Source organism: Callithrix jacchus, chromosome 11 (genome assembly GCF_049354715.1).
Source record: "Callithrix jacchus isolate 240 chromosome 11, calJac240_pri, whole genome shotgun sequence".
NCBI classification, from domain to species: domain Eukaryota; kingdom Metazoa; phylum Chordata; class Mammalia; order Primates; family Cebidae; genus Callithrix; species Callithrix jacchus.
This window is the reverse complement of record NC_133512.1, coordinates 11,658,312-11,674,838: the sequence shown is the minus strand read 5'-3', so window position 1 is coordinate 11,674,838 and position 16,527 is coordinate 11,658,312. Positions and strand designations below refer to the sequence as shown.

The 16,527-nt window shown below is 40.2% G+C and overlaps 1 protein-coding gene across 33 annotated transcripts in view; it reads right to left on the bottom strand.

Moving 5' to 3' along the window:
• Window positions 1–16,527, bottom strand: part of HECW1 (HECT, C2 and WW domain containing E3 ubiquitin protein ligase 1) — a 461,351-nt gene that overhangs the window by 79,241 nt on the left and 365,583 nt on the right. For all 33 annotated transcript variants that reach the window (XM_035253249.3, XM_078342276.1, XM_078342281.1 and 30 more), the window contains one exon: window positions 5,955–6,089. In XM_035253249.3, coding sequence (XP_035109140.3) covers window positions 5,955–6,089 — 135 coding nt within the window. The remainder of the gene's footprint in view (window positions 1–5,954; window positions 6,090–16,527) is intronic.

Sequence of the window (16,527 nt, the reverse complement as noted above, 5' to 3'; positions counted from 1 at the left end):
AGACTGCCTAACGACAGCATTTTGAGAGCGTGTCCCTGCTGTTAAGTGATGTGTGACTGTAATTAAAAAGTTTATTTTCCAAAGTTGTCTGAATTTTACAAACTTCCAACCAAACCTGTGATCAAGTACAGGTTACGCTGAATCAAGAGAACACACGGACACAGGGAGGGGAGCACTACACACTGGGGTCTGCTGGGGGGAATAGGGGAGGGACAGCGGGGGGTGGGGAGTTGGGGAGAGAGACCATGGGGAGAAATGCCAGATATAGGTGAAGGGGAGGAAGGCAGCAAATCACAGTGCCACGTGTGTACCTATGCAACTATCTTGAATGTTCTTCACATGTACCCCAAAACCTAAAATGCAATAAAAAAAAAAGGATTTTATTAAAAAAATAAATAAATAAAAAAGAGGAAAACAACCAGTTTTAAGAAGCAATGCAGCAATTACTCTCCCCAAAGGCAAACTTCCTGAATGAAGACTCCTTCATGTCACTAGAGCCAATGAAATGACTTTTGCCATCAAAGAAGCTCACTGCAAAGAATGACTAAGAGTGACTTTAAAAGCTTCTGCTTTTATTTATTTATTTATTTTTTTGAGACGGAGTTTCGCTCTTGTTACCCAGGCTGGAGTGCAATGGCGCGATCTCGGCTCACCGCAACCTCCGCCTCCTAGGTTCAGGCAATTCTCCTGCCTCAGCCTCCTGAGTAGCTGGGATTACAGGCACGCGCCACCATGCCCAGCTAATTTTTTGTATTTTAGTAGAGACGGGGTTTCACCATGTTGACCAGGTTGGTCTCGATCTCTCGACCTCGTGATCCACCCGCCTCGGCCTCCCAAAGTGCTGGGATTATAGGCTTGAGCCACCGCGCCCGGCGCTTCTGCTTTTAAAGTGAGAGCAAGTTTCTCTTCCCCATCAGACTGGCCCTTGCCTAAGGCAGTCACCATCAAACTTTTTCTGGGTACACACTTTCCAGAAATTCTCTATACCTAAGGATTTTTTAACCTGACCAAGACGGCAAAAGAAATGAAAATTATGTGCTCTGCTTATCCTTCTTATTGATGTCGACATGTATTGGGAACTGTGGTGTAAACAAGGCAAGTGTGCTAGCCTTTAGCAGTGTCCTTGCAGGATGGGATGCACATCAGTCTCGCTAAGATTCCAGGATTCACAGCACTCCACTTCTCTGTGACCTATTGCGGTTGCACATTCTGAGGGGAGATAAGGCCTACTTGGCTGTTGCTTGAACACATTGCAGACAGATGTGCCTCTGCATTAAAATGCAAGTCAAGGTGTCACATAATGATCTTTTTATGTATAAATCCTATATTCGTAATAACTGCTTTTAGGAATCTGTCTGAAAATTTTCCAGGCGAGGAAGGACAATCCAAAAGATGTTTAACAATGTTTCTATTAATAATCTACCGTTGGGATTTTGAGAAAAAAAGTTACCATTTAGGATTCTTAATATAGAAACTCATTTTAATTCTGTCCTTACAGGCAATTTATAAAAAACTGCTCCATTCACTGTATAAGTACTATTTTTTAAATCTTTTATACTGAAGAACACTCAAGGCTTATGTAGGTGAACAGAAAATACCCACACTTGTAAGCTGTAGTCTAAGAAATATCTATGGCTTAATTTCTCATTGCCTGTGATACAGGACACGGAAAAATAATGGATTATGGAAATAATCCATTGATGATTCCTGAGTCTCACATTTCCATCTGTTTAACTGTCATATCTAATCAGAGATCGTGCTGTTTTCACACACATTATTAACTTGCCTAAAGACAAATGCCATCCTCCCCACCTGCCTTTCCTGCTCCTCTTAGCTCTGTGCTGTTCATGGCTCTCTTAGTTATGCAGTGTTGGAGACTTGGCATCAAGCCCCACAGATTCTGAGAATCACAGAGCTGGAACCCACCTTAGTGATCACCACTCATTTGCAGATGAAGTCCCTGACAGGGGAGGAATGAGCAATGATTGATACCCTGCTCTCTGTGGACACGCTGGAGCTGGAACGCCCATCTGCACACAAGTCCCAGTGACTTTTTCTAACACACTCCTTGACCTCCCTGAGGCTTCTCCCCATAAGCTGCCCTTTGTTTTCTCTCTTTGTCACCTTAACTCGGCCTCATCCCTTTCCATCTGACTGTGGCAGTGGTCTCCGACAGGCCTCTCTCAAATCCCTCTTCTTGGCCTTCATGGTCTTCTATTAAAAATACAAGTTTGTGACCAGGTGTGGTGGCTCACGTCTGTAATCCCAACACTTTGGGAAGTTGAGGCAGGCGGATCACTCAAGAGTTCGAGACCAGCCTGGACAACATGATGAAACCCCGTCTCAACTGAAAATACTAAAGTTAGTGGGTGTGGGGGTACACGCCTGTAGTCCCAGCTACTCTGGAGGCTGAGGCAGGAGACTTGCTTGAACCCAGGAGGTGGAGGTTACAGTGAGCCGAGATCTCGCCACTGCACTCCAACCTGGGTGACAGAGTGAGAGTCTGTCTCAAAAAAAACAAACAAAAAACAGTTTGCACAGATGCTGTTAGGAAACTAGAGCTGTGGTCCTGAACTCCCTGTGTGAAGTGAGCAAGATCTTGATATTTCAGTTTACTGGACTGTAAAATAATGGTTCTTTACAGGGCTAATACTACCATCTAGGGGTGGTGGAAATGCTGGGGGCTGTTCTCTTTTGTTTTGACATAATTACTAGGGAAATGGGGGCAATCCTGACATTTAATGAATGGGGTCAGGAAAAAAAGGGCTTGCAATAAAATGGGATAATTCCACCCATCAGAGAATTGTCCTTCCCAAATGCCAAGAGTCTTTCCCCATCTCTCACAATGTGTTTTGGAGACGATTTCGCCCTGAAACAATGGGTGACACCATTACTTTCTTCAGATTCATTCAGTGGTCCATTAAAAAGTTCCAACTCCTTCATGCAGCACCAAAGTTTTCTGAAAACCAAGAAACAGCAAGTGGGAACCTGCTGCTTGGCTCAGACTGAACTAGTCACGGTCTCTCTGTGAGCCTTTCTTAATCTGACCTCTGCACTTTTGCTTAGTGCTCTGTAAGGCTGCCCTTCCCTATCCGTTGTACCTAGCTAGATTCTACCAGTTTTCAAGTTCTAATCAGGTACCTGATTTTATTATTTGTTTTGTTGAGATAGAGTCTTGCACAGCTGGCTATGCCGGAGTGCAGTGGTGTGAACACATTTCACTTCACCCCTACCTTTCAGGCTCAAGCCATCCTCCCCCTTCCGCCTCCTGAGTAGCTGGGACAACAGGTACACACCACCACGCCCGACTAATTTCAAATTTTTTGTAGAGAAAGGGGCTCACCATGATGCCAAAGCTGGTCGCAAACTCCTAGGCTCAAGCGATTCTCCCATCTCAGCTTCCCAAAGTGTTTACATTACAGGCATGAGTCACTGTGCCAGGCCAGGTACCTTATTTTAAAAGACATTTTTCCTTGGTTTCTTTTGAACTTCTGTGGCACTTATCCTAACATCTCTCTTGCCACTCAACCATATTCTGATTTCTCTTGTCACTTAACTGTGTATGTATTTTTGGCTTGGCTTCAAAAATGGAATACGAACTTCTCCAATTTGCATTCAAGTAGGGATTGGCAGGGATCGTCTCATACTTTGCATTCCATGGTGTTCATAGCAAGCCATGCTTGCTATGAATCAATGTTTGGTGAGCAAAATCACATCACAGCAAACGCAGCCAACATTTCCCCCCACCCACTCCCCTCTATTTTGATACCAGAATCCCTCTATCTCCTGTCCCTAGGCTGAGGGCCCTTGCAGTGGGAGGAACCATATATTTATTTTCTTAGAGGCTGAGTCTTTGTTTTCTCTGGTGCGCTGCCTGTGGATCAGATACCCTCTGCCTCTCAGCTTCTCTCTATTGTTTTTCTTGGTATCCCCTTGTGTCAGTCCAAAGTTACGAGAAGAGAGAGGATGGGCAGAGGGATGGGTGGGGTTTGGAAATGTGATGAACAGTCAGGGTAGACACATTAGGAAGCAGACAGATGGCTGGTGCACAGCAACACCCTTTCATCATATGTGTTAGAGTCTTCCAGCTAGTTCTTAACTGATGCAGATGGCACTTTGCCATACATGGTATGGCAAATGGTATCAATGATTTAAATAATATTAAATTAATGCTGTTTGGGCTATTCAATCACATCAAACACGTGTCTTCAAAGAGGTAATGCAAGCAGTGTCCATGTTTTCAGTCTTTTTTCAGTTGGGAAGATTTTAAATATTTACACTTCAGATTAATTTATTGTAATTGTAAGAGATGTGTATCTTTGGGGAATTCATCTTGTGCAACTCAAGTGTTTATTGACAGTGAATCTGTCTGTAGTATTCAGCTACATTACCACATATGTAGTTAGTTACCCTATGTTGATACTGAAATGGTCTCAATGAGATTAAAGAGCTTGGATGTTTTAAGTAAATTTAAATGGCATACTCAAGTTCATGAAGAATTTTGAATTTATTCCCTATAATCTGAAGACAATACACCTTATACTTTGTGAAGTGTCATAGGAATAGGAATGCCACCAGGGAAGGAGAGACTATGTATGTTGAACTGGGGAGCAGGGGCATTGCTTTCTGCAGTCTGTGAACACGTCTGCATCTAGCAAATCCTGACACCCATGTAATGCTCAGGGATGTACAGTACTCCCTCTCTGCCTGGTCACATGCACTTTATGTATACAAAGAAGGAAAGATTTAGCATGCGTGTAACAGTCGCGTGAAACAATGATATTTCAGATGACTCCACACACAAAAAAATTCTTTTTATCACGCCTGCATTAAGCCATGAGTGCTGTTGGCTGGAAATAGTAATGTCTCTGAATATATAGAGGACTCCTGAAAAAGTGGTAAATGACTGGTGCCCATACATCAACAATAGGCTTTTCCCTTGAGACTTACGTTTGCTATCTGGAGGAGGTGGCTGAAGGGTGAATGCTACCTTCCCAGTTTCTCCGGAGAGAAACTCCCAGGCTCTCCCTGGAATGACTCACTGTGGAATACACACACACACGCACACACACATCCACATCCACACACCCCTACATATATATATATTCCTTTCCTTCCTGCACCACATTTTTCATTTTTAACCTTATTATAATCAAATTCTAAAAGCTGTTTTATGGGAAATAGTTCTCAGAGGCCACATCTCTTGAGATCCTGGTGGTTTCTACAAAAACAAGGCACAGATACTTGGGAAATGTCAGTCAGGACACAAAAAGTTTGCTCATGATATCATCAGGAACTGATCAGGAGGAAAAAAAGAGCTACGTTTTCAGTTTTGGCTTGAGAAAGAAGGACAGGAAGAGTGTAGGTTATGGAAACCAGTTCAGAAAAGCAATGAAGTGATGCTTAGCCCTTCATGGTAGCCCGGAAGGACTACCATCTTCCCGATGAAAGAGAATATAAAACCAAGGAAGAGCACATGGTAGAGAGGGAATAGAGCATTCCTGTGGCCTGGTTAATTTCCCCTAGTTTCTAGTCCATGGATACGTTATTGAAGTATTTTCTAGGATGTTATGGAGAGGTAGAAGTTTAGTTAGTCATACACAACACAGCAGTTCCATGTGGTCACACATGACAGGCCTCAGGAGGCACAGCTCCAGACATAAGTGTCGGGATCTCCTGACACTGCATTTCCAGTTTCCTTTCAACTAGACAGGTTTTTAGCAGTGGTGTGTGGGACTTCTTTGGCAAGGCAGAAGAGATGACTGAAGACAGATCTGGGGTGTTAAGTGGGTATCCCGGTCATCATTCTTCCACAGAGCAGGGTGCATATGGCTTAGTTCCTTCCAGCACAGGCAACCCTAGATCCTGGCCACTAAGGAACTGTTCTGTCCCCATGGAAGAGGCAGAGACTGTGACCAGTGAACAGTAGGGGAGTGGGGTGTAGGGGGAGTTACCTCTCCAGCGCTGTAACTTCGGAGCCTCTGGAGGTGCTGTCGATGAGTCAGATGATTGGGAAGACGACCGTTCTGAAGAGGGATTCGGGGGTCAATGAAAGTGGTAGCTCGACTGTTGTGGTCCACAAAAAAAGACTGCAGACAGACCAGTGAAAAAAACACCGTGTGTGAGAATAGGCCAAAATGGAGTCAGTAATATATAGGAGTGCTACAGGGCCCAGGCCTCAGGCTCATTTCTGCCCAGCCTCCCCTATTCCCCTACTTCCTTTTTAAATCTACTCAAAACTCATCTACCTAGTTCAGGCATGCGAGGAAGCAGGCCGGACAGCAGGAGGTGAGCTGCGACCCAGCGAGCACCACCACCTGAGCTCCACCTCCCTTCAGATCAGCGGCAGCATTAGATTCTCATAGGAGCGCAAACCCCATTGCGAACTGCGCATGTGTGGGATTATGTCATGCACTCCTTATGAGAATCTAATGTCTGATGATCTGTCATGGTTTCTCATTACCCCCAGATGGCAGCATCTAGTCAAAGAAAAACCAGCCCAGGGTTCCCACTGACTGTACATGACAGTGAGCTGTAGGATTATTTCACTATATATTACAATGTAATAATACAAATAAAGTGCACAATCAATGTAACGTGCTTGAGTCATGCTAAAACTATCCCCTACCCTCCCATCTGTGGAAGAATTGTCTCCCACAAAACTAGTCCCTGGTGTCAAAAAGGATGGGGACCATTGATCTGGATGGAGGACAGGACACTGCCTGTTTGCTCAGTAGCTGAATGAAGCAGGATCAGTCATAGAGAAACACTCTAAACTATTCGTGGAGTTCATAGGTAGTGACTACAATAGTTTATTCAACATGGAAAGTAAGAGCAATAGAGCCTTCACTGGATTAAGCCAATACTAGTAATTTATAATTTGTAGAGCATTTTAATTACATTTAAGATAAATGCTTTTTAAAAATTATAGGACGTATATACTTTCACTGAGAAAAAACTTTAAAAAGACAAAGAGGTAGAAAGAGGATAAAAATCAACCCAAATAACAGAGTCTAAAGATAATCGCCAAAATATTTTGATTTTTTTCCTACTCAGTTGTTTTTCTTTTCCATACATACAAATATATACATATTTTTCTCCATATTAAGATCTGTAATTTTGTTATAAGGTTTTTCACTTATTATTTTGTCAGTATTTCCCTAAGTCATTAAATATTTTTAATAGATAATTTTAATGACTATATAATATTGTTTGATGAAAGTATAACAATTAATTTTAGTACCCTTAATTGCTGGACATTTGACTTTTTTACCGTTTCAAAACAATGCTTCAATGAACACTCTTGAATATAAATCCTTGTGCCGTGTCTGATTACTGTATATATTCCAATATATGGTAACATTGTTCTTTAAATTTAAAATTATCTCTCATAAAAGAGAAAGTTATTACCTTTTTTTTCAACAAAACCCTTTGTACTATAAGACAATTTTTAAATTTAAAATTCTCTCTTCTCAGTGAACAGTAACATTTGGTGAAGTCCTATGAGCTTCAAACGACCTCAATCAATGCTAGTTTTAGGTATTTTTAGATTTAGCTGACAAAAGTAGTTAAAACATTTTATGCAGATTTAGAAATTATTCTTGGCAGGTTTGAGCTTATAATTTCGAGTATTGGATGTCATTGTAAACAAGCAGTTTAAAGAGCTTTATAAAAGTTCATACAGGAAGTGGTTTCATTATTGAGATGAAAATATACCTCCCAGGAAAAAGGCAAATAACAATACTCCTAATTTCATGCGAATCAATATTTGTGACTTGCTGTAAAATTTTCCAAAGTAGCATCCCACATACATTCAAAAAAAGAGCTGTATGTTCAATTAGAACTGAAGATGACATATCCTTGAAAAATTGGTAGATGACCTCAAAAAACGACACGAGGATGTCAAAATACATGTAAAGAAATGAAATAAGACTGAAATGGGAATGGAAAAAAACAAAACACATCAACATGCGTTTTAAACACACAAGTGTAAGCGAAACTAATAAATATTAAAAATAGACTTTTCATTATTCAAATACATGCTGAGATGTTTATAAATTAAATTAAATAGGTCCCTTATATTTGTGTATCTGTGGCAATTGTTTAGTTTACATTTCTAAACGTTGAATTAATTATTTGGTTAAAAGAAAAATATTTATGATTATTGATCCATACCAATAAACTATCTTCACAACTGTTGTCCAGATTTATCATGTTACCATTAGTTCATGAATCTTCCTCTTTATAATGCTCTCACAAATACTAATTTTGAAAGAACTCTTAGAAGTGTTAAATGGTAAATAATGGTGAATTACAATTTCCCAGGGAATTTATAAAAGAAAAACATGTTCTCATAGGCTGATGAGTCAGTTCTTTCCTTAGCGTATTGCCTGCAGTGTCTGTTCCCTTTTTTGTTGTTGTTGAGATGTTAAAGTTTTCTTATTTATGATACATGTGCTTTCAAATTTGCTTTTGATTTTTGTTTGCTTTATATTCTAATACACTGAATTTTTAATATTTCGATGTATTCAAATCTCTAATCATTTCTCTCTAGAGGTCAGTTAAGTGTTTACTATATTTTTCTAGCTTTAGTTTTGGTGGGTTAATCGTCATCACTGAATTCTTTTACCTTTCTGAGACATATTTTGGTATGATATGAAGTTGTAGTTAGACATTTTTCTCAGAGAGCCCACTTTTCCAAGTCACCCATTTCCTATTTTATTATAAACAAATGTCTTATAAATACTACTGTCTGTTTCATGATTTTTTTTTGTTCCAATGGTCTGAGGCTTTTCACTGGGACTGCACTATTCCAATTATTAACATCTGTAGGGCAAGTTTCCTCTTTCTTTTCCAAGATTTTCTTATGTATTCTTGTCTGTTTGTGTTCATCCTTTCGGAGGAACTAATATTAATTTTATTAAGTTCCAAAAATAGTTCTACTGGGATTTTGTTTAGAATCACTTTGAGACTGCAAATTATTTTGGAGATGGTGCATTCCTATGATAGTTGGTGTAACCATTTCCCATTTCTGAACATGTATACTAAAGAACTTTTTTCTTAATACAGTTTTATAGTTGTTTTACTGAAAAATGCATATTTCTGGGTAAGATCATTTGTGGGTATTTAATACTGTCCGTTGCTATTCTGAGTGCATCTTTTCCTATAATGTTTTATAACCCTTCATTACTGGTACTCAGCAAAGTTATTATTTATGTATTTACTTTTTGTCAGCTCATCATATTAAACGGTTCCATGTAATAAACTACTCTTTTACGTATATCCTCTTTGATTTTTAATTGCAAATACTGTTAATTTTGTTTCCTTCTTTAGGAGGGCTCTTTTGTTTTCACCCCTTTCTTGTAATATTGGTGAGTACTTCTAGAACAACATTAAATAAGAAGTAGTAGTTGCAACCTGTTCTTATTATTGATTTTTAAGGGAAAACTACTCGGCCCAATTGTACAGTAAGATGTTCATTGTTTCAAGGGAGGTTTTATTAGGTCATGAAAACATATTTACATTCTTAGTTTACCAAGAGTACTTTTTGTTTTTAAAATATAAATGTATATTCATTACACCTGTAATCTCAGCACTTTGCCGGTGCCAAGGCAGATGGATCACTTGAGCCTGGGAGTTTGAGACCAGCCTGGGCAACATGGTGAAAACCTGTCTCTATCAAAAAGAAATACACGGTGGCTCAAGCCTGTAATCCCGGCACTTTGGGAGGCCAAGGCGGGTGGATCACGAGGTTGAGAGATCGAGACCATCCTGGTCAACATGGTGAAACCCCGTCTCTACTAAAAATACAAAAAATTAGCTGGGTATGGTGGCGCGTGCCTGTAATCCCAGCTACTCAGGAGGCTGAGGCAGGAGAATTGCCTGAACCCAGGAGGCAGAGGTAGCGTGAACCGAGATTGCGCCATTGCACTCCAGCCTGGGTAACAAGAGGGAAACTCCGTCTAAAAAAAAAAAAAAAAAAAAAGAAATACAAAAATACACCAACAAAGCCAGTCTTAGTGGTGTGCACCTGTGGTCCCAGCTACTTGGGAGACTGAGGTGGAAAGATTGCTGGAGCACAGGAAATCGAGGTTGCAGTGAGCTGTGATCATGCCACTGCACTACAGCCTGGGTGACACAGTGATACCCAGTCTCAATAAATAAATAAATATTTAATTTTTATCAAGTAATTTAAAAAATATTTCTTAACTGAAATTCCTTAATGCTACTAAGTCTTTGAGTATATCCTTCCTGTGTTTTATTAAGTATTGTTCACATCTATTTTCAACAATTTCTCAATGGTTTCTAAGTCTTTATTTCATTTTAAACCCGTGTCATCTAGAAGCTTTTACTTTCCAGCTGGCAAAGATTCTGTTTTACGACTGTGCGTCAATTTACTTACAATTTGGTTTGATTACTTTACGGCATAGGGTGGGACCTGATCAGTTTCTGCTTGTTTGTTTTCTTTGCAGTATAACAACATCACCACTTACAAAAATAATCATGAAAAGAAGTTGTCAACTCTATTTTTTAGGCCTTTTTCTAGTTTGTTGTTGTGGCAAAACATACATTAAACAATAACCTTTTTTTTTTTTTTTTTTTTTTTGAGACGGAGTTTCGCTCTTCTTACCCAGGCTGGAGGGCAATGGCGCGATCTCTGCTCACCACAACCTCCGCCTCCTGGGTTCAGGCAATTCTCCTGCCTCAGCCTCCCGAGTAGCTGGGATTACAGGCACACGCCACCATGCCCAGCTAATTTTTTGTATTTTTAGTAGAGACGGGGTTTCACCATGTTGGCCAGGATGGTCTCGATCTCTTGACCTCGTGATCCACCCGCCTCGGCCTCCCAAAGTGCTGGGATTACAGGCGTGAGCCACCGCGCCCGGCCAACAATAACCATTTTTAAGTGTACAGTTCAGTGGCATTAAATATAAGAAATTCTCACGGTTGTGCAACCATCGCCACTCTCCTTCCCAGCACTTTTTCACCTTCCCAAATTGAAACACTGTATCCACGAAACAGTAACTCCTCATTTTCTCTCCTACAAGCCCCTGATAACCTCTGATCTACTTTCCGTCTCTATAAATTTGACTATTCTAGGTCCTCATATGAGTGAAATCATATAATTCTTGTTCTTTTGTGTCTTGCTTATTTCGCTTAGAATAATGTCTTCAAGGTTCATTCATGTAGCATGTTTTGGAATTTCACTTCTTTGTAAGGACAAACATTTCATTGCAGGTATATACCACATTTTGTTTATCCATTCATGTAAACTCTATTTCTAATAAAAGAATTAATTTGTTTCATTCACATAAAGTTATATTGTTTAAATCCTAAATTATTTTGTCTATTTAATCTGTCAAACTGATAGATATAAAACACATTTTCCTACTATGACTGTATTTTTTCATCTCCCTCCATTTCTCCTTGATTTTTAAAATTTAATCTATGTTATTATTGGCTCATAAGGTACATGATGATTATAGCTTTATCTTAATTTTGCCATTAATATAAAATATTTCTTTGACCCCATTTAAGAATTATGACTGGAATTCTCCTTTGTATCATATTAATACACCACCACTGGTTTTTCTGTGATTGTCTTCACACTATATTAATATTTATTCTTTTATTTCTGAACTTTCTAAACCACCTCTTAGGTATGTCTTTTTTAAACTGGATCTGTTTGTTACCAAAGCTGAAAGTGTTTTCCTTTTGGTACATAAGTTTATCATGTTTCCACCTTTTGCCATAACTGTTATGCTTGGCCTTGCTGTTGTTCCCTAACTTTTATTATTTCCATCTCATTTGCAATTTTTTGTGTGTTTTGTCATACAAACTCTATTTTGTTTGATTTTATCTTTTGAAGGACTCTGGAAAAGAAAAATTCTGTTTTAAATGGTACAAACAGTTGCCTTTTAAGCTTGTCAAATTACTATATTTAGTCTTTGTTTGTAAAATTATCCAGTTTTACTCCCCTTGAGCCCAACTAGTAACTCAGCATAACTTTCCTTCCCCTGCTTATCTTCCCTCTTCTCACTTTTAAAAATTCCAGTCTGGTGATATTGATCCAGATTGTTATTATACAACTATTCCATTTGTATTATACGACTTCTCCATATTTGATTTAGGCTTTTCCAGTATGTTTTAAAGCATTCTAAGAACAATGACTTTTATTTATATTTATGTATTTGATTGCTCTGTGGATTTCTCTAGTCCTTTTTATACTATCGTTTTCTCACTGTTAATGTTGTGCTTTGATTTGTTACCGAGCCATCTGGAGAATGGCTTTTGGTGTTTCATCAGTGTCTTAGTCTGTTCGTGTTTCTCTATAGGAATACCTGAGACCAGGACATTTATAAAGCTGAAAAGTTTATTGGGTTCATGATCCTACTGGTTGGAAGACTGGGTGTCTGGTGAAAGCCTCAGGCTGCTTCCTTCCACTCATGGTGGAGGGTGAAGGGGAGCATGTGCAGAGATTCCACGGTGAAAGAGGAAGCCAGAGAGAGCGGGGATAGGGGGTGGGTGCCAGGTTCGTTTTAACAACTAGCTCTTGAGAGAACTAATAAGGTGAGAACTCACTGATTACTGCAAGGATGGCACTAGTCCTTCATGAGGGATCTAGACCCAAGCACCTTCCACTAGGCCCACTCCAACACTGCCACAGTAGAGACTAAATTCCAGTGGGAGATTTGAAGGGGTCAAATAAACCATATTAACCAGCAAACTATAATAATCAGGATGGGTAAAAGAGTAGGGTAAGCTCTGATTTTGCACATGAGGTTGTTTTTCTGTTTTCACCCATGAATAGCAATCATTGCCTGTATTTAGGACTATTGGGCTACAATCTTTTCTCATCAATATCTTGGAGTCATTGCTCTGTGCATTTCTCTACTTTCATTTTTTGGATGGGAATTTTGAAGCTTGTCTGATTTTTATTCTTTTTTTTTTTTTGAGACGGGGTCTCTCTCTGTCACCCAGTCTGGATTGCAGTGGTGTGATCCTGGCTCACTGCAACCTCCGACTCCCAGGTTCCAGCGATTCTCCTGCCTCAGCCTCCTGAGCAGCTGGGACTACAGGCGCCCACCACCATGCCCAGCTAATTTTTGTATTTTAAGTAGAGACGGGGTTTCACCATATTGGCCAGGATGGTCTCGATCTCCTGACTTTGTGATCTACCTGCCTCTGCCTCCCAAAGTGCTGGGATTACAGGCGTGAGCCACCATGCCTGGCCTGATTTTTATTCTTTTGTAGGTAGCTTTTATATTCTCATGGCTGCATACTGGTAGGATTTTTAAAGAATTTCTATTTAAAGATATCCCAGTACATGTGTAGACATATAATGTATTTCAATTACCTTCACTGTAATCTAGTGAGCCCAATTAATCTGCACACCTCAATAATTTATTTTAGATCAGCAAAGTTTTAATTTTAATATTTAATATTTAATTTTTCCTACTGTACCTAGTATTCTGGTTTCTTTCCTCAAGTTACCGTACAAGCCATTGGTGTAACAGAGATTTATTGAGTGCCAACTATCTATCAGACACTATTCTAGGCCCTTGATGTTATATTAATGAGCAAACCAAAGATTTCTGTTCTCAGAAAGCTTAAAATTCTGCCATAAGAAACAGACAATAAGCAATAAACCTAATAAATGTGTAAGTGACATGGGGGAGCACATGACCTAGGGGTCGGGGAAGGCTGTGGTATTAACTTGGATGGTTAGGGTAGGCATAGAGAAGATAAATTTTTTCTTTTTTCAGTTTTTGCATTTTTTTTTTCTTTTTCTTTTTACTTTCTCTGCCACTGATTGAAATCTGGTCCCTTCCTTCTGTTTTAGGGGCTGTTTCCATGTTCATATGCCATATCAGTGATGAGATTTCACATAGCATCAGTGCTGCTCTGTTTTATCCCTATGCTATTATTACCTTTTGCTTTTCCCTGCAATCTTAAAACAGCTATTTTCAGACTACTTTCTTATGTCTGTTTCCTCTCAGCTTGTTTTCTGTTTGTGGCTTCTTCCTCTTGGTTAATAACAGAAGTCATGTGCCTCTGTACCATTTCATGGATGATGAATAGATGTCTTTTAAACAGTTCTATTTTCCAAAGAAAATTATACTTTCTGAGAATAAATATTCTTTCTGAAAAAAAGACATGCTTTTTGTCAGACCAAGTTTCTGTTTCCTTTCTGCAGTAGGGTCTCTTCCTAGGCCCCTTCTCATTTTATTTATTCATTCCTCAGCAGAGGCCACCTTGGTCTCATGTCTGCCACAAGATAGGACCCATGGGGCCCACTGCCTTACCTCTCTGATGGTGACTGTCCCTCAGCTCAGACTGGGAATGAGGTGTGAGGGACATGTGCAATCTCTATTAAACTGGGCAGAAGGCTCTGTCCTCTTTTTTCAGACTCTGAAGATGGCAGATGAGTCAGAGGCCAGTGTGTTTACTGCCCGGGTCCTTCTGAAGCAGCAGAGCTCTGAGCCTCTTACCTCTGTCCCCTTTGTAGAGCTGACCATGCATTCAGAGACACCAACCAGTGCTGCCCAGACCTTCTACTTCCTACCATGGTGCATAATAAAAGCAATGATTGCCCTCTTTGAATGTGTTGATAAAGCAAGAAGCAGATTGGCCAGGGTGAGGGGCACGGACCTGCTCTGGCAGGTGACGAAGGTGGCTTTTGCATAGTGAGCTATGGCCACCTCATTTTATAGTGAGTTGTATTCCTAATTTTCGGTCTCCTGTGCAGCAATATCCTATCCAAGTTAGAGGGTGAAGCCTGTAACACACAGTCCAAACATATCTTTCTCAATCTATTCCCATCAATGGGCTTTGGCAATGAGATACTCTTTTATTTCCCCCACTTACCAGTCTTGATCTTAGATTATTAATGGTAGATACTACTAATCTGTCATGATATTATCAAGCACTCCTTCATTAACTTGGTAACTTATTTATCTGATTGTAAAATCATGAAAGCAACATAGGCATTACTGTTGCTATTTTAAGGCTCAGAAAGGTAAAGTGACTTGCACAGGGTCAGGTATTTAGACTGAGATGGACTGGTCCATGTATTGTTCCCACTATCCTCCTTTGTTCCTCGCTGACCACCCTACAGACTGTGACAATACATTTCAAGTCTAAGGCTACTTTCCCCAGCAATTCGCCACATGGTATGCTTCGTAGACATTCTGCCACGAAGAGTGTGTATATGTGTGTTCAATTAATAAGAAATTGGTAAGACCATTTGTGTGTGTGCGTGCATGAGTGTGTAGGCACACAGCTAGTTTGTGTCATAACTGAAAGTAGAATACACATCTTCTCATTTCAAATTCAGATTTTTTCTTTCTCATGCATGATATCTTCTTGCTAAAGAGAATTAGGGGGAAGAGCTCTTGCCAGAAATTTCCTCATATGCATTCCCAAATGGAACGAAACTCTCAGAATGCATCTCAGCCTCTGTGCTTCACTGCTGGTGTGATCACCAGGAGATGTCACATCATCTGTGTGTGTACCATGGAGAACCAGGGCTTATGGCATTGGGAAGCCTCCCTGTCATCCCTAACCTGGTACAAAAGCTGCAGTCATGGAAATCTAAGGTTCAGCAAGCTGTTCACATTGGTGTGTGCTGTTTGCATGATGAACACAGTGGTGTCCTACTGCCATCCCCGTTATGCAATAAATGTAAACGTGGCTACCCATACCCAGCTCTGATAAGCCGCTCCTTTACTTTCTGTTCTGGCTCAGGCTTCATTTCCCACCCTAATACACATCACCAAGTCCCCACATACAAATCATTGTCACTCTTCCAACAGGTCCAGTCAATGAGAAAGTCCCAGGGAACAGATCCTGGTTACGGTGGCTTTCTACTACACAGGGCATACTCTTTCCCCTCCCCTAATTCATTCCTGGTTACAGAGGAGCTGGTCCTAGAGATTCATTTTATGAATAGACTTGTAAGGAGTCCCCCATTCTTTCCCCACACACTCGAGAGAGTCCATGTTCTGAGGTATACTAGCGGTTTGCAGGACAGAAACTCATGGCTTTCAGGGCACACTGGTGTCCCATCAGTTCTCTTTGGAAAATGTGGCTTTGCAGGTTCACATTCACAGAGGAAAGGACATGTCGCAGACATAATTGCAGGCAAAGCTCCTGGTTCTTTGGACCGTAAAAGAGGGAATGATTCTCTCTAGTAAATTTCATAGTAGGTTACACAAGTTAAGTTCTAGGAAATTACTTGGCCAGTCCTTTGAATACATCGAGATAGCTGATGAAGATTAGGAAAAAACCTACTTGCTTTCAGACTCAGCTGGTCTTCTAAAGCATGGCAGGGAAGGCCCAGTTTGAGCTAAGTTTACACAGAAGCAAAATGTAATCCAAGAAGATCACATAGGCCCAGCACACCCCACCCTGCTTGTTAGGCTGTTTTAACTTAAGGTGTATTAGGGAAATCACAACAAATAATCTAACAATGTACTGCATTTAACCAATGAGTTTATCCTGAGAGTTAGCTGTCTAAGGAGGCAA